This window comes from Opisthorchis viverrini (assembly GCF_000715545.1).
Source record: "Opisthorchis viverrini unplaced genomic scaffold opera_v5_65, whole genome shotgun sequence".
In the NCBI taxonomy this organism is placed as follows: domain Eukaryota; kingdom Metazoa; phylum Platyhelminthes; class Trematoda; order Opisthorchiida; family Opisthorchiidae; genus Opisthorchis; species Opisthorchis viverrini.
Genome location: NW_008751721.1, coordinates 1541016 through 1567018, shown reverse-complemented (window position 1 = coordinate 1567018; position 26003 = coordinate 1541016). Strand labels below are relative to the sequence as shown.

Genomic DNA, 26003 nt, shown 5'->3' with positions numbered 1-26003 from the left:
TATCGTAGAACATTTTCTGGGCGAGACCCACTGTTCGAAGGGTTGTTGAAAACTCGTTGACAATCGCATTTAGTTTTCGTTATCCTTCAGGCTCATCAGATTGGTCCAGTCCCGGAGCACCTATCAGCTCCGATCCACATCGTACGCAATTCGCGAAATACACTCATTTGGGAGACCTAACTGAATTCCAACTTATGGCATACAAGAAGTGGAGAAAAAACTATATATATATATAGGTTTGTAAACAATCCATAGAATGTGGGTCACTTGCCCGTGCATTATAATCACGTGTACAAGGCAGAAAATAGATTGAAGACCAGTTGTTTCGGTTGCTGGTTGGAAAATGAAGAAGCGCAACGACTAGGAAAAACCCGCCAGGGGAGAAAAAACGAGTCCATGTGTCTGTACATTGTAAAAGAAATAAAATACACAAATGTGCGGGCAGGTGCAAAGATAGGAGAAATTGAAATCTGGTGGGAGTAGAGCAAAAGGACAAACAACAACAGCAACGGTAGTGCACAGAGAGGAAACAGCCCACAGACGAAAAACGATCTGATCATTTGCGGGTAAATGCAGCTGTTTGAGGAAGTATCGGAGACTGTTGGAAGGTAGATGACAGTAACCTAGCTACGTGGAAGCGGATCACCAACGTGTAAATTCCTATGGCAGATGCCTACGTAAGAAGGAACGGATGGCGGAGGGACTAACGCCCCCGTGTGGTAAGAATCTATCTGAAGGAGAATCGTTGACTCCGAAAACGACTATCAACGGAAGGGCCAACTGAGCTGCCGGTTGAAGACCGAGTGGAGGTTGGTCTACCTGTACCACGGTGCTCTGTGGATGGTCGCGGACGGCTAGTGGTCAAAAGAGACGGGCCAGATTTGGTAAAATTAGGTTGGGGGTGAAGCGTTGTGGTTGAGTAGCTCCCCCTCGTCTGTACGGTCGTCATGGAGTGCGACAACGGCTGCGCCTGGGAGGGACGCGTCGGGGAGGGGCGTGTTAGAGTGGTGCTCGATCGAAAGCCCACATCCGAACTGAAATAGAGACGGATTAAATCAAGCATTACACTTAATGGTTTCATGATGGAAACATAATAACTGATGGAATGGTGAACACAGAGTCGAGCTTACTAATGCGAACTGGGGAGTATACTCGGGATGGTCCGCGTTGAGCCGGTAGTCAGTGTAGGCATGTTGAGGCACAATGTGGTTGTTGGGATCACTGTGTTGGCAGAATTCAGATAACGTGGAGGAAATCGGGTGACAGAGGAAGAGTGCACAGGACCGGTGAAGTATTGCGCAGTGCCACTGGACGAATTTTCTAGCCTGCTAGTTCCGTTCACTGCTAGAACGGCAGTGGTTGATAGGGCCGAGGTGAGCTTTTGGACTGTGGACGACGAATCACCGGTGCTCGGTCGAATGGTAGCGGATGAGTGCAAGCCTGAACGTCGCCATCGATTCATCATATGGCGCATACTGATAAGCGAGATGGACAAAGCGAGGGCAACAGTTGATGAAACATTCAGGTTTTAGTAATAATCAATCTACTTCTCTGACCAATGCAACGCCTGGAACTGCAAATATATCAGCACGTAAATTTGGTGTACAACAACTTCAACTAGTAATCACACATTAGCGTGTGATTCACTGGAATGGAACTACTCACCACGTGATGGTACATCCTGTGGAACCGGTACATGTTACAAAAATCGAGACAAAAACAAGCTTTGGTGATACGGTGCTACTCAAAATACTCATGGTATACACATACATGCATATTCCGACCCAGCCAGCAGTTGTCTTGCAAATGGTATTGGTACTCTTTTAGGTCCCTGGTTTGATGTTCTCTCGCCACTGTAAATCAGTGACCAGGAGTCCAACCGACCTTCTCGTTCCTCCTGTGTTGCACTCACGGACAAATCCCACTGGACGATGAGTTATGCCAAACAAACCGGACCGTGTATGAGGCAAAATAGTTCGGGAACCTGTCAGTAATACCGCTCCAGATCACCAACAAAGGTGCGTCAGCAGCGAGCAAAATAGTTCGGGAACCTGTCAGATCACCAACAAAGGTGCGTCAGCAGCGCAGGGCCCTGAATTTCAGATTAAAACTACCGTTCTGGGTTGTGACGTTTGTAGACCAGACGGACACGGTTTCCAGCTGCTACCGTTTTGCTTACAAACCATAGAGAATCGTAGGATGACAGCCACGTATTGGAGACAATGGTCTGACAAGTTCATCAAGGTCGAATTAGTCCAGATTTCCATAATGGGAACTCAGACCGCTTTGCATTGATGGAGGTGATATAAATCCATATACATCGCTAGATGCATTTTTGAACCGTCTATCTGTCATTAAACATTGATGCGTCTCATCCAGAGGTCTTCATCTGAAAAGACTACAGCTGCTGAAACGGCTGAGTTCAACGACCAACCATACACAAACACTATGATCCAGAGAAAAGGGTTCTGCGACGTGGACAGTCCACAGACAAGTGACATATGTGTCCTTGTCATAGGAACCTGTAGATCGTAATCGGCCCAGCTATCGTGAGACACTTTCCTCCTTTATCTCATGTATCACAGCAATATTGGGCCGATATTCTTATCGCATCCGAGCAAAAAATTTAAAGATACCGAACACTACTTGAGCAGTTGATTAATGTGAACAAACCAAACGACTTCCCACGACATACCGGTAAATGACCTGAGCCGTGCGCGCTGCTGCACGAAATCGGCGGAGAGGTGCAGACACGGTTGGGGGTGAAAACCCATCGCCGGAATCCGTAGCGGCAAGAGACGCCTGATCTGAGTAGACGCTGAAGTCCGGACGACCGAGGCTAGCCACCACAGCTTCTTCGGGGTATTGAAATCCACCAAGCAGTAGCAGTAAATAACGCTTTTGGAAAGTTAACGCTCGCCTGTAGCTCTCCGAACGGAGATAGCGTGCGTGGATGTTTCGGAACTGGATGAGGAAGCAATGGGAGATGGATAATGAACACGTACTATGCAGACCATAAATTCACTGCGTAATAACGGAGCTGAGCTGGCCTCACAATGTTAATTAGCATTGGAATACAACACTTGATCGGTTACTAAGAGAGAGGATGCAAAATCTCTCCACCAAGCAATCAAACCTGGCCACTCGTAGCTCTTTAGTGGGCAGTGTGTACTGGGATTTGTGCGCGCTATGTGAGTGGAGCAGAAAACGAACTTACCCCCTCATCAACGCCATCACTGTACTGTGTAAATTTGGGAGTCGAGTGAAGAAGTATGGCGCAAACAGCACCAAAGGGTTCATTCATGGTCAGTCATCTAAGAAGTTATTCCCCACAGACTGAGACTTGCGATGATGCATATATGTGTGCATCAAGGGCCTTTGTGATGGTTACTGGACTCTGTAGACATTAAACTTAATTAAGAATAACGCAGCATCGGGAATCATGCTGTTTGTTTACAAACACGCCAATGAAGAATAGCAGAGGCGTAGGACTACTCACCCGCTCTAACGAAACTGTTTGTTCTGGAGTTGTTACAGAAGAAAATCGATTGGGAGTCTCGTTTGCCAGTGGTACGTTGAGCTGCAAAAGAGAGTGAAAAGAAACAGTGGAAGCCGTGATTATAGTACGAAAAATAGCACAAGCACAGAACAATAAGATCGCAGTCTGTAAGACGATACTGTGAAGTTAGAGACAAAATGCGTTCTCACCGAAGTTGGCTGCGCTGTCCCCTCTGTTAGGAAACTCCCCGTGACGTGTTTGATGCGAAGTAGAGGATCCTTCGGTAGACCGACTAGCTGATTTTCATCGCGTTCTGCACCAACACGTATCCGACTAACTGGAGTTTGCGGGGAAAGATAAGCCTCCGATCCGCTCAAGGAATAGCATATGGAGACCTTGGGGTCGAAAGAGACGGCCTTAGAAGCGATGGGTGGGTTGTCTGGAGTCACTTCATCTTCATCGTCTGAGGAGTGGTCCGAAGATTGGTTGCAACCATTCCCATAGCGCTCATCCTCCTCCTGGTCTTCGGTTGAGGCGATTGAAAGAAGACGAGTGCATACATCCTTCAGCTCGGCAAACCGGGAACTGGGTGGCAGTTGTGAATAAATCTCACGTACACCTGTGAGCGGGCGTGTGCTTCTTCTAACATTGTTAGCATCGCTCACCGGACAAGAAGGCAATGGACTCTGAGTAAAAGCTACCAACAAAGGCATCAGGCGAAGTTCTGTTTCTGCCAAGCACAGACGTAGTTCTTTGTTTGTTACCTAGAACGCAAAAATAGTCAAACGGCTACCGCTCAGTAAGCAGAACACAAACGAAACGGTTTCAGTTATTATACACTTCAGAAAAAACGTCTACCTCCAGTTCCCGAGCCCGGCGCTCTGCCTTGTTGGCGGTGTGGCGTGCCACGGCCAGGTTAGTAGCTGTCCGACTGATGGCATTGAATAAATCCTTGGGAGAAACCGAAGAGGCTTCCTGAGAAGAAATGGCTGATTGTCCAGGTGTGGCGTCCAGAACAGACGAGTGCTCAGGGGAGAAGGAAGCACTGCGAGTTGGAGAGGGAGCAAATACGAAGCAACAAAATAAGAAACAATGCCAAAGCCACTAATCAGGCCAGAGTAAATATGGCGATTCAAGGACCATTAACCAAGATCACTGTACTCGTCTAATGGGCGAATCACAGAATGAAACAGGGATAAGATAAGGACAGATATGCGCAGACTTGTTTGTGGGGCAGCCGCTAAGTGTTCTTTAATCTAAATTGGTGTACCGAGTCCATGCTAAACCAGTTAAATAGTGAGGAAAAATACCAATATGGACTGCACAATGAGTCATTACCGCTTTCGGAAACATTGCCGGGATACGAGCAAGACAAGCTAAAAGCATTTTGACTAGCCTGCTTCATGAAGAAGCCCCTTTATAATAAGGTAAAGTTTACAAAGCCGATGAAGCGCACTAAAAGCTCTGCCCTTTTTGTGAAGTTCATCAAATAGGCCTCATCTTCGTAACACAAAAAAAACTTAACTCATATTTGAATACTACTACCTCAGACGTGTGTGCCCACTTTTCAGATTAAGAGGACGTGTCCAAGGAGATTAACCGACCATTCATAAAATTCACCACCTCAATGTGCTACACAAAGACCGCCCCTTCTTCCACCAACTATAAGTAACGTCATAACAAAGAGAGCACCTCGATTTCTTGAATACCGTTCCACCTGAACTTTGTACAACATATTCACTTGACTTGCTCATTTCACCTCCAAACTATTATTTCTGATCAGGATAAGCAGGATTCAAAGATATCTTCAGCAACAACCGAAGAGTATTTGGAGCGAGCAACCCAGCTGATCAGTTCCCTAACACTGGTTTAATTCGCAAACAGGTGTTTATCATCGTTTCACGTCACACTAAAGATTTGAGCAACAAGAGAGAACCATAAGAAATGGGCACTTTCTTCTCCGGACTGAAGAGGCATCAGGTTTCGCGACCAGATCGGTCCCGGTGGACGGACTCACTCAAATAAGTGATAAATTATTTAGGAATTATAATTAAAAAAGCATTTAAAGCTCTAACTGGTACACCATGCTTGGCAGTTTAACAAGCCTTGCAATTCTGGGTTAGCCTGTAGTTAGTTTAATGCAATGCTCTCCGAACGGCCTCTTGGACATGGTGTGCGCCACAGAACTTCTCCCGATCCGCATTGATACCTCGCAAACTACAAATTCCGGCCAGGCAATGCAATAAAATTCTACGGAGTACCGTTGCAAAGGCACCACTTTCCAATACGTAAAGGTATGTTTATTTCCATTACTCGGTAACCCGGATAAGGACCATTAACCAACTGCAGACACCTTTCCTAGAATGTAACGATTTTGCCCAGTTTTGATGCTGAGTGTCAACTTTGATAGAATAGCCCCTCGCAAAAGAAACAAAAGTATATCAAGGAACGCAATGTAGTAATGTAAGGAAGATGAACTCCATTCAATGGAATGACAAAGAGTCATGGACGACCTATAAGATCGCTGTTAACAATAATGAGGAGTGTTCATCCCTGAGAAGAAATTACCGCACATTCTTCAAAAATTGCGCACATCGAAGGTCGCTTGGTCTGTCTGTACAGTACGGTTGCCTAATTTCATTGGTACGAAATCGAACGAATACTCGGAAATGAGGAAAAACACGTAGCTTACCTGTTCGCAGATTTGGACTGAATCCTTGACTGGTCTGCGGCCTGTTCCACACTCTCAGCCCGTTTCTCAGCAACCGTCACGGCATGGTTAGCCTCCTATTTGGAGAGGGAGAAATAGTTAGCTGCGTTTGAGTTACAAAGTAAGAGTGCCGTTTGCAAACTAGCCCAAACAACACAGTAGCGGGAGGGACGAGAATCGTAGGACTCTATGAGTAACCCAGTTACTGTGATCGGATGGAATAAGCAGCAATCAACTGCTTCTTCAAGATAAACCAAGTGGGGGACGGAAGTTTTTAAAATATGGTTTGAAGCAACTATTTAACAGATACCAGTTGAAGATCAGCCAGTAGTAAATACGCTGTCTCACTTCCCCGAAATAAACACATATAATTTCATACACTAAAATAGCTTCAGAAAGGCCACTGAGTTTATGGAACAGAAAAACCAGCTATCAATTGAACGTTCAACCAGCCTATCAGCAATAACCGACGATGGTCGCGCGCTCAGACATGACTTGAAACAGCTGACAATCAATACGACCGGACAGTCTTGACTCAAGATCAAAAAGCTTGTTCTTGTGGTGTGAGCCTATTCCATCACTGAATTTCTGGAGTAGGGGTACACGTACAACGGTTCCTCCCGATAATATCCCACCTATGTTGCTAGCCGAACTTCATAGGCAGCAGTGACCCCAGATAATATTCTCTGATTCGTCGTTCTCCAGAAAGTGGATAGGCAGGTAGACACGTTGAGCGATTTGGATGTAAGCCAATTGGTAAACAAGATTTGTTATCCTTAGAGATGCCAGACAATCTGTATCCATATTATTCTAGAATGAACTCTACTGTGTTCTAACCGGAGCTCGCTAATCATTTCATTTCGCAATGATAATCTTTGTTCTAACCGAGCTCGCTAATCAATTCAATTCGCAATGATAATCTTACCTATACCGATAGTAGGTTTGAAAAGGAGAACACCGAGTGGCTATACAAGATGTGCAATAAGATTGTAATAAAAATTAATAAAGCAGCAGTACGTACAGGACAATCGGGCAAATCCTACAGCACATCGCTTACCACTAGTGACTGTTTTGCATCGCGCAATTCCTGTTCGAGTCTATCGGTGTCGGATTTCAGATTCTCGATTTGTGTTCGGAATGCGCTGCTCTTTTGTTGTTCCTCTATGAGCCGTGTGCTGAAGGATGGGAAAATGGGAATGAACTTTTGCAAAAAAAAGTCGAGGTCGGTCTAAAAACTCACAACCTCAAGTGCACTCGCAAATCTCACCAAGAAGAACTCAAAGACGAAAGACACAAAGTGATGGTGTGAATCGAACGCAGGGGGGGAGCCAATCCGGAGAGGTACAATTAGTATGAAGTGACACATGGTGGCGAGGTGAAAATCAAATACGCATGTCAACCCTACCCGAAAGAAAAACAAACAATACATTGACATAACAGAGGAATACCTGAAAAGTTAGTGCATCGAACACCTGGAGACCAGGGAGGGAAGAAATTCAAGGATACCTGTTGCTATGCCTTGAGGAATCGAATGCCAACAGATAGGAGTCGACACTCGCATCGAGATAATTGTGGGTACCGTCAATCCGAGTATACCCTTGCATCCAGTTTAGAATAGGGAGAGATGGGCGAGTAAGGCGGACAATGCGACAGCAAGAAAAGCTTCAGAAATACCTAAAATAAGTGACTAGATGGGTTTCACCTGGTATTCTCCACAGATGTTGTGTTTGTTGAAACGACTAATTGGAAGAACCAGGAGAGCCGCCCTCCAACAAAGGATCACCATTAACTTTATCGTAAAAAATAAAACTAGTGGTTTAATCTTGTAGGTATAGGCGAGGAAGTTATACACGTCCAACGGGACAAGTACAAAGGTCATGCTTGGTAGTGTGAGGAGATTTGGGATTTTTGTGGAGATTTCGTCCTGTAAGTGAAGCCAATCTATGCTGAAAAGCCGAGAAGCACTGTACAGCTGTTTCATCCTTATTGGGAACCATCAGCAGTGCGCATCTCACGAAAATCCAGAGAGTCTCGAACCCGCGACCTCCTGGCCTAGTTTGAACACTTAACCATTCGGCCACGAGCGGCTGATCAGCAGTGTGATTAACTCGCACTTAGACAGGCTCATCCTTCAATCACGGGATCCACATCACGCGGTCACACGTGTTGACTGGCTCCTCGGGCAACTTTTCAGAGGACGTTTCACTCATCGGGTGAAGTTTATTCTTCCAGTGAGCTACTCATAGATTGTTGGTAGTATGAGGAGATTTGAGGTTTTTGTGGAGATATCGTCCTGTAAGTGAGTTAAGTAAGTGCGAGTTACTCACACTGCTGATCAGCCACTCGTGGCCGAACGGTTAAGAGTTCAAACTACTAGCCAGGAGGCCGCGGGTTCGAGACTCTTCGGAGTTTCGTGAGATGCGCACTGATGATGATTCCCAATAAGGATGAAACAGCTGTACAGTGCTTCTCGGCTTTTCAGCATAGATTGGCTTCACTTACAGGACGAAATCTCCACAAAAGGTCATGCTTGGTGAAGACATGTTATGGCCTTTGGTCAGGTGAAACGTGGAGAAAAACAGCTGACAACTGAAGTAAAGGAATTTTGAGCATTCATGCACAACCATCATCAAAACAACCAATTCGGTTAAGTATAGCAAACTGCATGGTGTAAATACAACACGACGGTTCCAGCTTTCCAGTTTTCTGTACACAAGAACATAGAGTTATCAGGGAATAGCTGTCAAGGAAATATGGGATAAACAGAAAATGACACAATATGGGATGTTTTTTGCAAAGCTAATTCAAACCGGGCTCCTGATGGGTGAGGGAACTTTTAAAACGTAAAAGCGGCTTTGCGGGAGAAGATCCGAATATAAGCATCTCTTAACAGAAATATTATGAGCATGAAACACGGAAATTACGGGGATCGTTACCTTCGGAGAATGTTGCCATACAAGCGTCAGTTTCAAAGAACGACAAGGCATATCAATTACTATTCCCTAAAGGGATAACGTCAAGGGTATAGGGCATGTTCTGGCATCCCGTGGGAAGTGGCTCATCTTCCTGAGATAGTCTACGATGGACGGAGTGGAGGTTATGGTCCCACTTGGTTTTCTAACCATCGTTCAACTACTGATGGGCTGCCAGTAGGGTGATGTAAATCAAATAGTAAGTCCATCCACTTTCCGGGGGGATCGGCGTCGAAGCACAACCGGTATTCAGTTGGCTTATGTTATGAGTAATTTAATCGATTTCTTAAGGCAACTGAAGGTTGTTTTATCGCACACTAGCTGTCCACGTCTCAGTTGCCCGGCATATCATGTGTTTGTGACTCATCTGATGGAGTGATGTTAGTAAACCGAATAGCTCGCGAGCAATCTGCCATGAGCCTCTGTTAGCCACAGATTTTATAACGCCTGATTGGCCCGGCTACCATCCTCCATGTCAAACAAACAAAAATATCGAACTACCCGAAGGCGGCTTCTCTCACTTATTCATCCAGCTTCGTCCTGACTTATCCGGTCACGTTTTGGGTCGAAATCAACTATCTTTCAGGGAGTCAACGTAATGCGCTGTCAGTTGGTAGAACAGTTGGTTGAACAAACCATCCCGCCCGAGCATACTGCGAATATGAAGGCCAAAGCAGTCTGAACATAAACAGGAGAGCCCAGACAACGAACATTCAAGACCGTTCTTGTCTCTTCAGTCGTTCAGCCAGTTATATCTAGTTTACGGCAGATCCGTCACAAGGTTAGAAACGGCGAAAACGAATCGACGAAGTATGAGAGCAACAGACTTGTCAACGGCCATGGAGGTTACAAAGCCAAATTACTTACTTTAGTCGGTCCAATTCGGCTTGTTTCTGTTCGGACTGCATAACTTCCGCTTGCAGGTCGGAGTTTGCATTGGCCAAGTCGGCTTTCAGGCTGTTTACTTGGTTGACCAACCGCAGGTTGAGGCTGTCCGCACGGCTGAGAGCTTCCTTGTGAGTATTGAGTCGTTCGGTAAGACGGTCAACTAGAATGAGGGAGACAGATTCAATGATGTGCAGTGCATAGACCAGAAAGCAAAACGGATGACTGGAGTTCATTTGATCTCCATAGTCGTCTAATCTTCAAGACGACCTGCTTAAGCAAAGTTTTCAAACAACATCATGTGCGTCGGGCATCAAGGCCATGACAGTGTCACGTGTCCCTAGTCTCCAACTCTACACCAAACAGTCATTCAAAACACAACTCTTGATCGGTTTGCAAGCTCCGGGATACAAATGAAGCACAATGGAGAAAAAGCAACCTACTTTCAGAGGTAAGACTGTCCCCTCGAGTTATAGAAGTATGTAATTCCGCGCTGAGGTACCGTTGTTCCACCAAGTGTGCTTGGACCAAGCATTCGCGATACTGACAGGACGAGAAAGGAGGAGAAAGATAAACTTTTGAGGGAAAATCAAACGTTCACGAGTTAAGGTTCTTGGCCTGGGAACTGACGTTTTTGAAAAAGGTCAGAGCACCACCCCTCGGGGAGAGCGAATAATAGTGCTAAAGAATGGTGCTACCCCAGCATAAACATATGTGGTGGCTACACATCCAACGCTCCGTCAAACAATTTGAAAAAAAAACTGGCGACACCATCGAATTCGGCTTGTTGCCACATGCTGGGGTGTCTCTATTATAGCAAAGAAAATTTGCCGTGGGCTCAATCCTAGAAGGTGCGTCACATCTACAGCAACCAAGCAACATTCGTTCTCTTCTGCGAATTCATATGGTGTCTGTTTCTCGGTCTATGCTACTCTTCCCCGTAGGCAGCAATGTGAGGTAGGTAGCACATAACCAAGTCCCACAGAATGGAGCTCCATGTAGCGCTGAACTGAAATGCCTGTTAGATTAGCAAACATCCAGTTTGACTGCGAATTCGCAGGCACCAGCATGTATCATCGACGATTCTGAGATATGAACTATCGAAGACCGGAAGGATACCTCAAGCTCCCTGATCGTAGAGGTGGCCTCGCAACTATGCAACGTGTCGTGCACCATACCCCAACACATATGATCCTTTAGGCCCGATTACACACCTTCTAGGAATCACAATTGGTTTGAACTGGCGACCGCGATTCTGGCCTTCGAGATTCATGAACCGGCCACAGCTTCTGAGTTATACAAAGCGTTCCACAACCTTGCTGAGTTGGAACAGACGTGCTAAAGTTTTTTAGGCCACGGTTAATGACACTAGGCTTTGTGGGTGCCAAAGCCCGTGGGTGTAAATACAAAGAACGTGTTATATTAAAACACCGAAAGGTGGACCACTCAACAGAATCCAACAAGCCCTCGAGAACAAGCGATGCGGGTCGCCCATACGTACGATGTTGCTCTAGTAGGTGGCAGAATGTGAAGACGTGGTTAAAAAACCGCCGATTGACCGGTTAGTTGCTTTCAGGTGGCAGTATCAGGTGGTGTCATACGCCAATGGAGATACACCTGAGTTGCCTCCTTCTCCCGAAAAGATGCAACTAATTTAGATGAGCACCTGTTGAGGATTTCACCTCTATCTTCGAACAAAGAAGGTTAAGTAAAATCGTTCAGCTGTAGCACTCTTTCGGTGCTTGACTGCCATGCCATCCGAAGGTTGCTCAAGGGCTGGGATAGTGCCAGGTTGCTCAAACCCAGACAGGGGAAGTCGAGGTAGAGGTTGGGTTCGAACCACGGACCTTCCGGTCAATAAATTCACGCTCTAACCACTTGGGCCATCTCACCCAGGTTGATATTGACGATTCAATGACTCCTGAGGGAAGAGATACAGTATATACTCCCAAATCTGTTGAAAAATCTCCTTCACCAACCAAATTATCAACCAAATGAAAAACAGCAGGTGGTCAGCTGTAGTGTTGAGGGATAATCCGAAAACACAAAGCCCAACTCCATTAGGAGGACGCTCTGTCCCGGTATATCAGAGGAAGATCTCTCTAAACAAACATATACCTATATATTCGCAATGCACTACTCATAAGGTTGCTGAAAATTCGTCGACCTTATGAATAGTGCATTACGAATATACATGTAACGCGATATCTCGAATATCGTAGCAACTGAAACATGAGGTGGCCTGGTACAGCACATTCAGTTGCCTGGAAACATCACAAACGAGAGATTCAGCTGAAATCCAGGTGAGGTGAGTTTCTAACCAAATTAGTTTGCAGATGAGTGTATTTTGCTAAACATATACCTACTTTGAAGGCAAAGAGTTTCTTATTATTAATCAAAGGTCTACAGACGGGGTGTCATGTAGCCGGTGGTCGTAACTCCAGGAACTGTCCCCGAAATAGGAAGTTGCTGGCGACGGAGAGCGATCCAAACAAACTCAACCTACCTGATCCTCTTGACGAATAAAAGAAGAGAGCTGGTCACCCAAACGGGTGATTGCTTTCCACACTAATCGTTGTGCAGGCACTACTTTCGCACCGCACTCTGTCTCCGAGGGTTTAGATACAGCTGAAACAAGTTCCGCAGTTTGCTCGAATGACAACTGGAGAAGACTGAGCCATACGGTTTCATCGGCGGCCAAAGCATTGGCTGTGCAGTGGACAAGTTTTTGGATATCCTCGTATGAGAATGTCTTTTGTTGCGTCAGTTGGTAAGGTGAAGATCCAGAGGTTGGTATGTCATAGACTTCGACCATCTGACATGGACCAGGTTGGGAAACGGAAGAAGCAAGTGTACACTAGCAAGCGATATAGGTATAAGCAGGCAGAAAACGAGTCAGAAGCGAGGCACTGTGAAAATGAGCACACATAATCGGTATGTCAATAAATCCCACGGGATAAGAAAAATAATGGGAATCCACGTACAGTCTGCTATCGGTTTCATCTGCATGGAGATCATCAGACGGACGTATCCTCCAGAAACCAAAACAGCCATTCTCCAATATCAGAATAACTATGGTTCCAAGTTGCTTTTGTTAGACCCTATGTTGCAAATAAGAGATGTCGTTCATGGTCGTCGGCTTGTTCGCTGAGCTGGGCAATTTGGTTGCAAACGTTTCATTCATCCAGTATCCGGTGCGGATGAGGTCGAATAGACTGTGCGCTTTGGGTGACACCTATCTGAGTTCATTAGTGGTGGAAGGAGGGCGTTAATTGCCGAGCTTTTCCGGCAACTAAACGTGATCTTCATCAGGAACAAAGTAATCGGGATCACAAAGGACATCTATCGATTTCAAAGAAGCTATTCGCTTGGTCAAAGTGTGTCAGTCACGTGCGTGCATGCGTGGAAGCTGAGCTCAGCTAGTTTACACTGGCGGTTACTGTTTATAAGCCCTGACCAGACACTCAATGTGTTGGGCTGAGAACCTCTGTAGACAACTTAGCTATTTTTCGGTGCTGTGTTCTAGTCTACCTAATCGGCCACACCATAACCTATCGTAACTTGTCCGTTTTGGGTTTATTTGAGGCGACGCTAAAGTTCGCCGATTCATGTGTCTACATATCTGTAGGAATTCCGGCTTATTGACTTTTAGTCGCAGAGGGTGCAGTTTTATGGTTAGTTTGCGGTATGAGCTATTTGGACCACCAGAGATACGACGTAGTGGGTGAGCTCCGGATGGATTGAACGACATCTGTAGAGGAGAATGTCGGTAGCTCAGGTAGCGTAGATGGTCGTTGGCTTGTTCGCTGAGCTGGGCAATTTGGTTGCAAACGTTTCATCACCAATCGAGGTGACATCATCCACAACCACTAACCCACCGCTACGCACAACTACGCACTGATGATGTTACCTCGATTGGTGATGAAACGTTTGCAACCAAATTGCCCAGCTCAGCGAACAAGCCAACGACCATCTACGCTACCTGAGCTACCGACATTCTCCTCTACAGATGTCGTTCAATCCATCCGGAGCTCACCCACTACGTCGTATCTCTGGTGGTCCAAATAGCTCATACCGCAAACTAACCATAAAACTGCACCCTCTGCGACCAAAAGTCAATAAGCCGGAATTCCTACAGATATGTAGACACATGAATCGGCGAACTTTAGCGTCGCCTCAAATAAACCCAAAACGGACAAGTTACGATAGATTATGGTGTGGCCGATTAGGTAGACTAGAACACAGCACCGAAAAATAGCTAAGTTGTCTACAGAGGTTCTCAGCCCAACACATTGAGTGTCTGGTCAGGGCTTATAAACAGTAACCGCCAGTGTAAACTAGCTGAGCTCAGCTTCCACGCATGCACGCACGTGACTGACACACTTTGACCAAGCGAATAGCTTCTTTGAAATCGATAGATGTCCTTTGTGATCCCGATTACTTTGTTCCTGATGAAGATCACGTTTAGTTGCCGGAAAAGCTCGGCAATTAACGCCCTCCTTCCACCACTAATGAACTCAGATAGGTGTCACCCAAAGCGCACAGTCTATTCGACCTCATCCGCACCGGATACTGTGTGCACATTCCAAAAATCAAGATCTTCTGAAACAGGAACGTCAACTTGCTAATACACTCCTTTTTATTTCGGGCCCCACGTCCACCGACCATGCCATGTGTGTTAGTTGAAGCTATAGGATGTAGTCAGCCTGCCTAACGAGACAAAGATGCGGATTTTGTAATACGTCAGCACTGCTGATTTCCTCTCTCACAGGTTCCGCGCATCCTGAGACTGGGGTAGTACCGGAATCGGAGTTAACCTACGACCTCTGAATGAGACGTGGTCTCCGGACGATGAAATGGTTCTTCACGAACCCAGTTTCGTTATGCGATGAAAAAAATGATAGTGGTCTCAGATTCAGCGGGTCACATTATCCGGAAGATAACTACGGATGGAGTTGTCCCAAGCCATGAGACACAGGATAGTTGAATGGCAAAAAACTATTCAAATGTAACCGATGCATGACTCGAATTTCATTGGTACCAAGCCTCCCCGTAAGTCCCGCATACGTGGTTAGAAACCTTGTACAGGAAAGTGCATCCATTCACGATGAGTTCAAACCGATCAAGTAACAGACACTTCACAGAGGTCTGATCGCGAAACATCTATGGAGATGGAGCAGAATCGGTCGTGCTTTTTTGTTAGCTCGAGGTACAAATCCACATTAGGGTTTCAAAGGAGTGCTCCCAGCATCCAGCCTTGATAAAACTTTAAATGTTAGAAGTGCAGTTGAGAATAAAGATTATGAACAACAAACCTGTGATATTTGACTCAATGCGTTTTTCAGCGATGTGTTTGCTCGAACCAGGTCAGAAAATACGGAGAACTGATGTTGCATAGTCTCTTGAGATTGCTCTCCGTTCTCAGTCGGACCCTGGAAGACCTCCGTAGGTTGGAGCCCAGTGGAAAGAGAAAATAAACGCAAACTCTCCGCACGCAGTCGCTGGACAATGGTCTGTAGGATGGAAGCAAAACGGCGACCGAATAAGTATGTCGTACACATAAAAGCTGTAGGTAAGCGGGCTGTAACAAGGATCAACTAACCTTCAGCTCCACTGGTATATCCTCTTTTTGTATTTGGGGAACCGGGCACGGAACAGCATCAGTGACTTCAGACAGTTGATCCGGTGTAGAAGTCGCTAGAATAATTCCAGAAGGAACAACACTCGGAGGGACGTGTTCAGTCTGCGGAAGCTCTGCTAGTTCGGCCTCCCCAAAGTCGTTGAAGCCATGGAGTGTTGAAGTATCCTCAACAATAGTATCCCATTGGTCACTTTCTTCCTCAACCTGTACTACGTTGGGTGGTGCAGGGAGCGCTGCCGTTGGAGAAACCGAGGGAGCTCCCTGTGAATTGAAGTAATTCAAAGGAATCGATTACGGCCAAGATTGTATGCACATCAGTTTCGATGCTAGTCCTACGTATTAGATTACCAAACCAGATGATACCAAAGAAGCTTTGCCTTACGTCTAGTGCGGACTGCTATGAAATGTATGTTTACAGGTTGGCTACTGGATAAGCATGAACCACCTAATCCTCATAACATCTGACAAAAAGACAAGTTATGGAAGACTGCTCATTGTAACAAGTTATACAATCCACCAACCGACGCTGACACTGCTAAAGAACATCTTAAAGGGAACCACGGGAATTAAATGGAAACATGTGTCAATGGGCGGCCAGTGGATAACTCACGACACGGACTAGTCCATGGACACGGCGGCGTAAATGGCAACAACTGTACCATACACCAAATCACAGAAGGAGTAAACCCAAGACACAGAGATGGCTCGTCATGGCGCGCTCGTAACGGTTGCCACACGTACACAACCGGACCAGATCAGTAATCTGCGGATCCCTTCTGGTAAAAATCAGTCGTGAAACCCGTGATGACTGAGATCTGGTGAAAATCAGCCGAAAGAACTCGAAATGCAGGCCTCTGAGGCCATCCACATCCGTACTGACATGCATAGCTCCTTTTCCAACCAACCCCCACCTGACGGCCCACTGATAGTTGCTGGATTTATGCACCGATTTATCACCTCCCGCCTGCAATGCGCAGCTACCTACATCCTGTAAATCATCGGTGAAAGAAACTGCGACAGCTACAACCACTGTACGACGAGTACGCGGTTATTACATCTGACAATGATGATGATGACAACCATTGTTAGCTATGAAGATTCAGTGACCAGAGCTGAAAGGTCAACCTTTGGAAACCAACCCGACTGTACCTGTACAGAGTTGGGCGATGCGACATCATCTCAACCCCATACTGTGTTGGCTAACATGTCGCATATTTTTGTGCCGCACAACTATGCTTATTCGGGCTAAAAGTAAAAAATCATTACCAGAAGGTAGGACAGTAGACTGAACAAGTACCCATAGCAGTTATGGGTACTGAGCAACAAACTACAAGAATTGTAACCACAAACTGGATTCAGCGCCTACTGCACACTCCAAAAATAAAATAGGATAGTTACTGACATCTGACTGATACCATACGTCGAGGCTTCTCTAGGCAAGCGAATCGAGCCCCAGGAAGGTGGATCGAGGTGAACGTGCTCAAAAGTCTCCTGTGATTAAAGTGAACATACCGTATCAACAGCGCTTTCTGTCTGGATATGACAGTCTACCATACACGGACGAGTTCGGACATTCAATTCTTCCTCCAAACATTTTAACCGAGCACTTAGGGATTCCTGTGGAATAAAAGTGAAGGGAGAAATAAGAGAAAGGCGGAAGCAAGCCAATCGCAAAGACTGTAAATGTATTCGAAATCGGACGGACGCTGAAGCCGAGCGGAAAACATCACTGGGCCCAAAAGGTGAAGGTAAGAAGAGGGACCTAAATGCTCAAGGATGATTATCACCCAGTGCGTTACAAGCGTACCACGTCACAAAAACAACGTAGATAAATGTGTACTTAACAATCGTGAACGAAGTGAATAATTCGGAAATTACGGAACCAGACAATGTTTCAAAGAAGTAAAGGTTGAACACCAAAAGCTTCGTATTGACTCGACCCCTGACATTTAACATAGTGCAATTCGGCGCCAATGTAGCAGATATCACCGGAATCAGGCTTGATCTTCTTAACTTAGGAAGCAACTGAACACCAGTACAGCGAGACTGTGATTTCAAAAAACTGGTTGATTGGTTTGCTTGCAAAAGGCCTCCAGGATGTAATAACATGATGAGTTTTGGAACGGCACTTCTCCAAAGTCGACCAAAGAGACAAAAGAGGAGGAAACGACAAGCATAACATACCACAAGTTGATCGGCATCTGTTTGCACACTCTGTTCTGTTGCATACTGGATATCCGATTGACTGACACCGCAGTTTCCCTTTCCAGAAATCTGCAATCCGACCAGAATGGGACGAGGAATAACAGGTGCACAGAAAAACACTGAAAGTATTTTATCTATGATTCCCACTGCGCAAGTTCCAACGATAGACAAACATCAAAAATAGTCCAAATCACGAAACATCACCACGGATGGGACTGACAGAAAAGCAATGAGGGAAGTCTTAGTAGCTTAGTCCATGAGGTAAATTTAGGACCGATTGCGCCTAATACAGAACATTCGACGCCAAAATTAACAAAACCCACAGCCATTTTACGTGCGGCAATCAAGCTAGCGCCGCCGATATGAATGGTGGGCGAAGAGTTTACGCCTTATAAACGAAGGGTATGATTTTGTGATAGACATGAGATCAGGGCACAATGATCTAATGAATGAGTAGCCTCATGTAAGCAATGTGTTGGTGCCCAGTGATATGAAATATACGTGCAAGAATAGGGTCATGAACTTACCAGAAGAGCCTCAGTGTCCGTTTGGACAATTACATCCGCTGAGGGAATGACCTCCAACGGCCTGGCTTCCAGCACCTTCACCCTGGCTGTTAGGTTTTCCTGAAAAGCGAGGACTAGGTGATATGACGAACGCAGAGTTTGTACAACGTACGGTTGTTCGGTACTTAGTTACAGCGTCTATAGAATGACCAGAACAACTTCTCTCACAAAAAAGAAGAGCGAAGACGGTCAAATACCAAACTGTATAGTCATGGGGTTGGAATGAGAGTGTGGGGTAAAGCCCAATGTTGAATCAAATGCTGTTTTCCGTTGAGCGCCATTGGAGTTCGGACTGAACGGGTGGTTCTCAGTTTCCAAATTTGTGTTCAAAAACGCTTCTTAATTTTCCCGCGAATATTTCGATTCACAAACCAGCGCATTTCACACGGGGATTCACAGGGTTTGATGTATTATGAACGAACTCCCATGATTCTACTTTAAGCCGCTTTTTCACTGAGAGACTTCGATCCTTCATGTAATGCGCCTCATTCACTGTGAATTCACTGAATACTAGGAGTGTATTCTACAGTGAATCAGGCGGTCCAATGAGCTTAATTGATAAGTTCCTTGTAGTTGAGAAAATCCCTTTTTACTGGAATATAAGTCTGGTCTGACCAGAGATACTGGAGAATCGACGGATTCCGATACATCAGTGCTATCTCCAGTGAGCCTATCAAAGCTGTAAGATCAACTGCTCTGCCAGTGAGTTCCACCCATTCTTCAGTCATAGGAGCCCAATTTTTCGTTCGGAAGGCATTTTGAGCATCCTTTAAGCTGGTTGTCTTGTTTTGGAGTATCTGCTAACAGCAAGCTGGACAGCTCTGAGTGCAGTCGAACTATCCAGCTACCTAGCTCGATCTGGTTGGTTTCCAACTCGTTGCCGAGGCGAAAGCTCACTTCAAAAAGACAAGCGAAACTGGCTTACGAATTATGCATGAAGCGCATAGAGAGAAGGATAGACAGCACTAGCTTTTCTATTGGTCTACTTGACACCAGGTGCACTACAGAAGATGACCAACCGCATGTCATCGTTCAAACAGACCAATTCACCTTGGAATCCAGTAAGTGACTTGATCGCGTGAGGAAAGAGAATATAATATATGAAAAACTGTGAACGGAAAAAGGATCAAGCCTGAGGGAAATAAACGTACCACAACAGCATCAGGGTCTGTTTGAAGACCGACTTCAACGGACTCCACAACACGGGACTGACTGGTCTCGAGAGACGTTTCGAGTTCCTTCACCCTAGTAATCAGGCTCTCCTACAGTGCATAGGAAGGACAAAGAAATAGGGTTGGTTGTTTCAACGTATGTTTTATAGTTATAAAAAAATGCACACTTTACACAACTACGGGTTAAAACAAAGCTTTTCTTTCAAATGATCTGAGTTGACAAGCCATGCAGTGACTCTTGACAATGGTGGTCATGGAAACAAACAAATGACCTTGAGGTCGAAATTAAACGATCCTCAGATATCAGAAATTCCCATTCAATCAGTATTCAAGCCACAGTGATCTATGAGGAAGTCGAAATCGCTTTACACATACCACGACTTAAAACGCGAAGAACAGCTAGTGGGTAGAATATTTATCGTTCAGCTGTAACACCATTCCGGTGCCTAGCTGCCATGCTACCCGAAAGAAGCATGAGGGCTTGCATACTGCCAGGTTACCCAAGCTTAGACAGGGTAAATCTAGAAGCAGAGGTTGGGTTCGAACCACAGACCTTCTGGCAGTAAATTCGCGCTCTAATCACTTGAGCCATCTCGCCCCGAGAAGAATATTGGGAAACAACGACTACCGCACGATCCATATCATAACAATTAGCTTTCGTTGAAAGATATTCTTGGATGACTGGAAGGCTCAAAGGCGCGCATTAGGTACCGTAAACCGGTTTCTATCTATTGAAGGAGACCAAAATGAGAATGAGGGGTCTCTCTTCAAAGAAATGAGGGGTCTCAAACCAAACTGTCGTTGATGGAGAACGCTTTCATAAGTTGAGATAATAAAATCGAGGTAGCCGTATAGCCTACGTAGAGCAGACATCCAAATGGCATAGTGGAAACAGGTGAGGCTGTCTGTAAAGCAGCATGTTTCCACAAAACAGTAACGGGGAATCGCACAAGAAAAATCGATAAACGATGCACCATGCCATGAAAATTCCACGAATGCAGAGCTCACCCCTACGCAGAAATAAGTTTAAAGAATGAATGTGATACTCAAAAGGCAATCGCAAACTCCAAATATGAGTTTCAAGCTCGTGACCTGACACGGTAAGTCGCCTAAACACAAATCACCGTTAGACACAAGTGAAATTGAATAAACCGTATCCCACGCAGTCACGTGCCTGAAACCAAAGTATGTAAGCAGTGAGACAAAGAAGTGATCCACGGTGCACATTTAGCAGGTGTTGTCAACGATGGGCCCCGCCGTAAAAGTTCTCCTTCAGATACGACCGGATAGCCGGACGTCACTCACCACTCAAATATAACTGGGAAACACTCATTATTGTCCATACCACTATGGTGCTAACATGCGGTTAACGGAAACGGGAATTTAAAAGGAACAAACAACTTGCCATAACTGGATCCGGATCAGTTTGGACATGAAGTTCCACAGCGTTCCACCGGGTTGCATCGATTTCCTTCTCGATCATCTGGGGTCCCGGTGATTTCGTTCGATCCTATGAGACGGCGGCATAAAGCAATGGCGGATTACAAATGTGGGGGACAGTTCAATCAGCTGATCGCGGATTTGATTAAATACACAATGAAAGTCGAAACAGATTCAATACGTCTTAGTCCAAGGTCGGACGTCATTTTCGGTGTAACCGGTGTCACACTCTGGAGGTTCCTTTCTAGTGGAAACTGTGATTCCGTCAATTTGTTGTGCAGGGGCCACAGCGCGGTACCCCTCGTTGCAATGAAGAAACTCCCAAGAGTCCACTCCCACAGAGGCTCACAGCAGTGTTGATAAAAATCTAAACAGGACGTCATTTGCAGACGATGTTAAATGACCCTTAAAGTATTGTGATTTCTTTTAAGGAGGAACGGAATTCAACTAATCATGAATGACGGGCAGTTGCCCTCTTCCTGACGAAACGATTTGCATGGTCTCTGTTGCGAAATAATCTTTCTTGGAAACCAGTGGTAACTACGTAGAGCATCTGCAGCTATAGGTGAGTGTTGTGAAGAATGAGATTGCTGCGAAATATTACAAGACTCAAGAAGAACTGCGTCTAAAAGTCACCACAGCTAAAGAAATGTTAGGGTTTGGCAGATCCCTGGACTTCCTACAACCATCCATCTTTGATGGGACCAACCCCAGAACTGAAGTAAAATCCTCTGAGAACGGAGGGTGAAGGCAGTATGGTGTTTTCCCAGATGAACAGTATCAGTATGTACATATTCAAGGAAGCAGTGAGGCAGGCGTCGCCCGAGAAAGGACGGTTTAGAAAAGGTCAACCTCAAAAATCACACTCTCCGAACGCCCAACGTTTCATGGTGACCGCCGGTGCATTAGTCAATACGGTTGAAGTAATTTAAAAACCAAAGAGCCTGGTGCCCCTCAAAAGAAATGCTACGCTACGCCCCACGTTAGTCTAACCTACTTTGGCCGAGCGGGTCAGATTATCAAGTCCTGGCAGGGTCCCCGAAGAAAACCCTATTGCTTGCTACCTCACCAGCAGCGCCCGATTCTGGTGGAACCAGAAGACCAGTAATGCTGAAGTACGTCGAAAGGTCTTCGGAATAAGTAACTTGGCCACGACAGATGAACTGATCACACTCCAGAAGTTGCGCCGGCTCGGTTACGTGGCTTGAATGCTTGTCGACCAGCTTCCTCCAAGAGCCCTTTTTGCACAACCACACGAGGAGTGGAAACGAGCCAGGGATCAAGCAATTACTTGGCGGCGAAGTTTGAAGGCCAGTACCGGCCACTACCCAGACGCGTTGGTCATTGCTGTTTCCATGGGTAGAGACCCCGAGACAAGACACGTCAACGGTTAGTGAAGTTGCCAGACATGGCCACGTCGCGCGCTCAATAGCGTGCATGCATCCAAGCTGCTACCTTCAGTAGATAGCTCCCACTCCCGATCTCTCCAATAAAAACTCTACTGACATCCCTGTGTTGAAGCATTAATTATATCAGCTACTGCCTCCAACGCGTAGCTGACTACCCTTACCCACCCCCCCAGCTCAACGGCGGACGAAACTGTGATAGCTATAATCACTGCACAAGTATCCGACAAAGAGCGACATTGAGCCAGGGGGTCTTAGGGTCGCTGAATTCATGGCGCGGTTGTATAAACCACCCCATGATCAGTCGGCCTGACCTGAAGTTGGGAACTGTCTAAGCATCGTGAAGTTCTTAACTCTTGCACCCATCTGATTCTATGGAGATTGATCCCGTTAGATGTAGAATGATTCCAAAAACTAGCATTGTGCCTCGAACTGCCCACTTACAACGCGTCACCAAACATTAGTGTATTAATGCTGTGGAGGCAGCACAAATCCTTTGCGTGTTGAAAAAATCACGCACAAATTTGCAGAACTAGACAATGATGTAAGTGGAAGCGACAACACTTTCGAATGAATGAAGCACACGGCTCGTCTCAAGTGCAAGCGAACTTTCAGGTGGCTTTTGTGAAGTGGAGGCATTTCTAACGGTGTGTTTCTTTCCTTTACTATTGTGATGATTTTGGTAGACGAATTACAAGCGACATTTGGATAAAAGGATGATCTTGGGTTTTAATTATGGATGAATGTGACACTCCAGTACTATGGTGTAGTTTATAGTATAACCGTCAAAGATCTAGGCTTGCATGTTACGAATTATTTCTGTGATCAGCAAAGCATATCCCCATCCGGGTGAACTATAAAACTAGATTGTTCCTCGTGAGCGAACTCTACTAGAAATAAAGCTACCACACTGTCTGTGCATTCGGAAAGCTCTTCAAAAAGAGTTCGTACTGAGTACAGTCATGAAAACTGATTAGTTCGTTTCTTCGGACTGACTATAGCAAATCGAAATGAAGTGTTTGCTCCCAAAGGTTTTATTGTAGGAGGAGAACGCTGCGATAGGACCTTAATCAGTGGCTGTCTGTTATCGCCTGTGACTACGTGGGCCCCGTACAATGGAATGAGGATTGTTTTACACCGGTCGTAACATCAAAGGAGAGTAAATCAAACAAGCGACGAACCTCAGTAGGGTCCTCATCTGTCTGAACTCCAGTCTCCAGCACTGACCGTGTGGATAGGTTGGATAACGTCACCAACTCTTCCAGCTCACGAACTCTTGCTGTGAGAGATTCCTGGAAAGTACAAGATGAAAATGTTGAAAATGGATAATTGATTATACAATGTAAGTGGGCGTACAACGCCTCGTGGGCGTTACTTACATTCGCTTCGGTTAGGATGAACATGTCTTCATCGCGTTCAAGCACCACGTCCTTGCGTTCTTTTAGTTCGCGCTCTATAGCCGACAGTCGGGTCTAAAACAGAAAACCAATGGGGCATAAGAGTCATGGATGTCTACAGCAAACAAAATAGCAAGGGTTTCGATATGAACAATTAGAACCTACTTGTAAGGCAATAGAATCCTGGGCGAAACGCTCCAGTTCACATTCCCGTTCCTCTAACATCTCTTGCAAAAAGTTGTAATCGGTCTGCAAATCAGTCTGTCAAATGGGAGGAAGTGAGATGAGACGGAGGGTAAGCGAGGGAAGGCCTGAAGACAATACGCATTGAATCAAGAAAGACACTAAGCCTAGTGAGTTATGAAGGCCACCCTCTGAATGATCAATTTCGTCAATGACGTTTTCGCCCGATTCAGTGAGTAGCAATCAAACGAGACCTCCACTGTGTGTGAGAACTAGTAAATGCTAAAATACCAGCACAGACTATGGAACTCTGAGGGTAGAGGAGTGCAGTCAGTGCTTGAATTACCAGCTGAGGTTGAAAATTATACGCGAGGAGATAAAAATCCATGTGGGCCGAAAGTGATCAGCGCTCACGAGCGACAAAATGCCAACAAATGTGGGGAGGAATATTTGGGCATCAAGTGGTTCAGCAAACCTAAAGCATTGACTCACGTTGAATGGGTTAATACTTCTTACGCACAAAAACCCTCGAAACATGGGGATTTCCCTTGCAAGCACTACCAGTTTGTTTTGGCTTCCGATACCAAACTAAGTTAAAGAAAAAATCAACCATCAGCACATGAGAAACGAGAAACTCACATGGTGTGTCTGCAAGCTTGTGATCTCCTCTCGCATAGCAGACAGAACCAAGTCAGATGCATCCTTCTGCTCCAGCAGAGCTTTCAGGTCGGCAGCTGGAATCTGAAGAAAAAAAAAAATCACGGAATGAATTGATGCTCATTTGGTATTCCTTCGGTCGCTGTTCCGATCAAGCACATCTAGCCTAGAATCAGTTGATCGACCGATTTGTAGCTGTGTCGAACCTTACTATCGAAGAGTTAAAAAAACTAATTACCGAAAAGATGTCCCGTAACCGTACTGACCACGTGAATGCCACATCATTAACTGTGACACGTAGAAAAATAGCCCACCTAATGAGTGTGCAGTCATACATGACTCGATCACGGGCGGTCAAATTCCTGTGAAAATTGGATAAGCATCGGTAGTACATCTTGCTACCCAAAAATCAGTGTCGTATCCGTGCAACCCTGAGATTAAATTACAACAAATAACCATACGAATCTAAGGGAAAATAAGAGTGACAGGTGGAAAAAATTTCTTTCCACCTCAGAGCAACAAAGCATCGGTTCCCTGGGTGCTTAGGTGCTTTGTCCCGCGAACAGAGTCTCTCATACCAGGTTGGTCAATGGTTAGAGGTCTGACGAACACAGTCTCCTGGCCCTCCAGGTTGGGGGTTGGGTTGGAAGGCGACTTGTTCCGTAGAAATGGTAATGCATTTGCATTTCCCGCCAAACACCGCTGCCTTGCGGTTAGGCTTTTGAGCCAAAGGCTTTGGTTGAGGACCCTAATCGTCCTCCTGTCTAGGTGTGGGCGCCCTGGCAGTATCCCAGCCCTCGTACAACCATGACCTACACAACTAACAATATTCTCATGCCACATCGGCCGTCGCGTGGTGCCATCAGCCGGGTCGCCTTACTTGCTGCATACAGCAGGACGGGTAAGCGAAAACAGGCTACTGCTGACGCCTTCCTTCTTTCTCCTTCACATACTTTTTCTTCCCCCTCTCCCCACCCCATTAATAACTCTCTCCTTGTAGGCCCAGCACTTAGGACTGATGACTCCGTTCGTCATGCATCGGTTTTGCGTGCAGCATCTGCTCGTCACATGGTACCGACATCTTCAGGAATCTCCAGATCAGTCCTCAAGCCTCGACACCCACTCTATCTGGCCGCTTTCAATGTTCGCACTCTGAAGCAAGCAGGACAACAAGCTGCTCTTGCACTCACACTGGACTCGCTTGGCATTGATGTGTGCTGTGTCTCAGAAACGAGAATTCAAGATGCAAGCACAGTGATTGAGTTAACCG

General features: G+C 45.7%; 2 protein-coding genes across 2 annotated transcripts in view; one reads left to right on the top strand and one right to left on the bottom strand.

The window, feature by feature from the left end:
• Positions 1 to 261: 261 nt before the first annotated feature.
• The window catches only part of T265_04138 (hypothetical protein), a gene marked incomplete at both ends in the record, with an annotated part of 82337 nt that continues 56595 nt past the window's right edge, over positions 262 to 26003 (bottom strand). The window contains 22 exons of the mRNA XM_009168796.1: positions 262 to 1034; positions 1131 to 1475; positions 2696 to 2964; positions 3500 to 3580; positions 3709 to 4263; positions 4358 to 4544; positions 6192 to 6286; positions 7267 to 7384; positions 10049 to 10229; positions 10510 to 10609; positions 12573 to 12881; positions 15382 to 15579; positions 15669 to 15968; positions 17220 to 17324; positions 17892 to 17981; positions 18440 to 18538; positions 19630 to 19740; positions 21062 to 21160; positions 23678 to 23788; positions 23876 to 23968; positions 24059 to 24154; positions 24716 to 24817. Coding sequence (XP_009167060.1) covers positions 728 to 1034; positions 1131 to 1475; positions 2696 to 2964; positions 3500 to 3580; positions 3709 to 4263; positions 4358 to 4544; positions 6192 to 6286; positions 7267 to 7384; positions 10049 to 10229; positions 10510 to 10609; positions 12573 to 12881; positions 15382 to 15579; positions 15669 to 15968; positions 17220 to 17324; positions 17892 to 17981; positions 18440 to 18538; positions 19630 to 19740; positions 21062 to 21160; positions 23678 to 23788; positions 23876 to 23968; positions 24059 to 24154; positions 24716 to 24817 — 3951 coding nt within the window. The remainder of the gene's footprint in view (positions 1035 to 1130; positions 1476 to 2695; positions 2965 to 3499; positions 3581 to 3708; positions 4264 to 4357; positions 4545 to 6191; positions 6287 to 7266; positions 7385 to 10048; positions 10230 to 10509; positions 10610 to 12572; positions 12882 to 15381; positions 15580 to 15668; positions 15969 to 17219; positions 17325 to 17891; positions 17982 to 18439; positions 18539 to 19629; positions 19741 to 21061; positions 21161 to 23677; positions 23789 to 23875; positions 23969 to 24058; positions 24155 to 24715; positions 24818 to 26003) is intronic.
• Positions 25541 to 26003, top strand: part of T265_04139 (hypothetical protein) — a gene marked incomplete at both ends in the record, with an annotated part of 4679 nt that continues 4216 nt past the window's right edge. The window contains one exon of the mRNA XM_009168797.1: positions 25541 to 25987. Coding sequence (XP_009167061.1) covers positions 25541 to 25987 — 447 coding nt within the window. The remainder of the gene's footprint in view (positions 25988 to 26003) is intronic.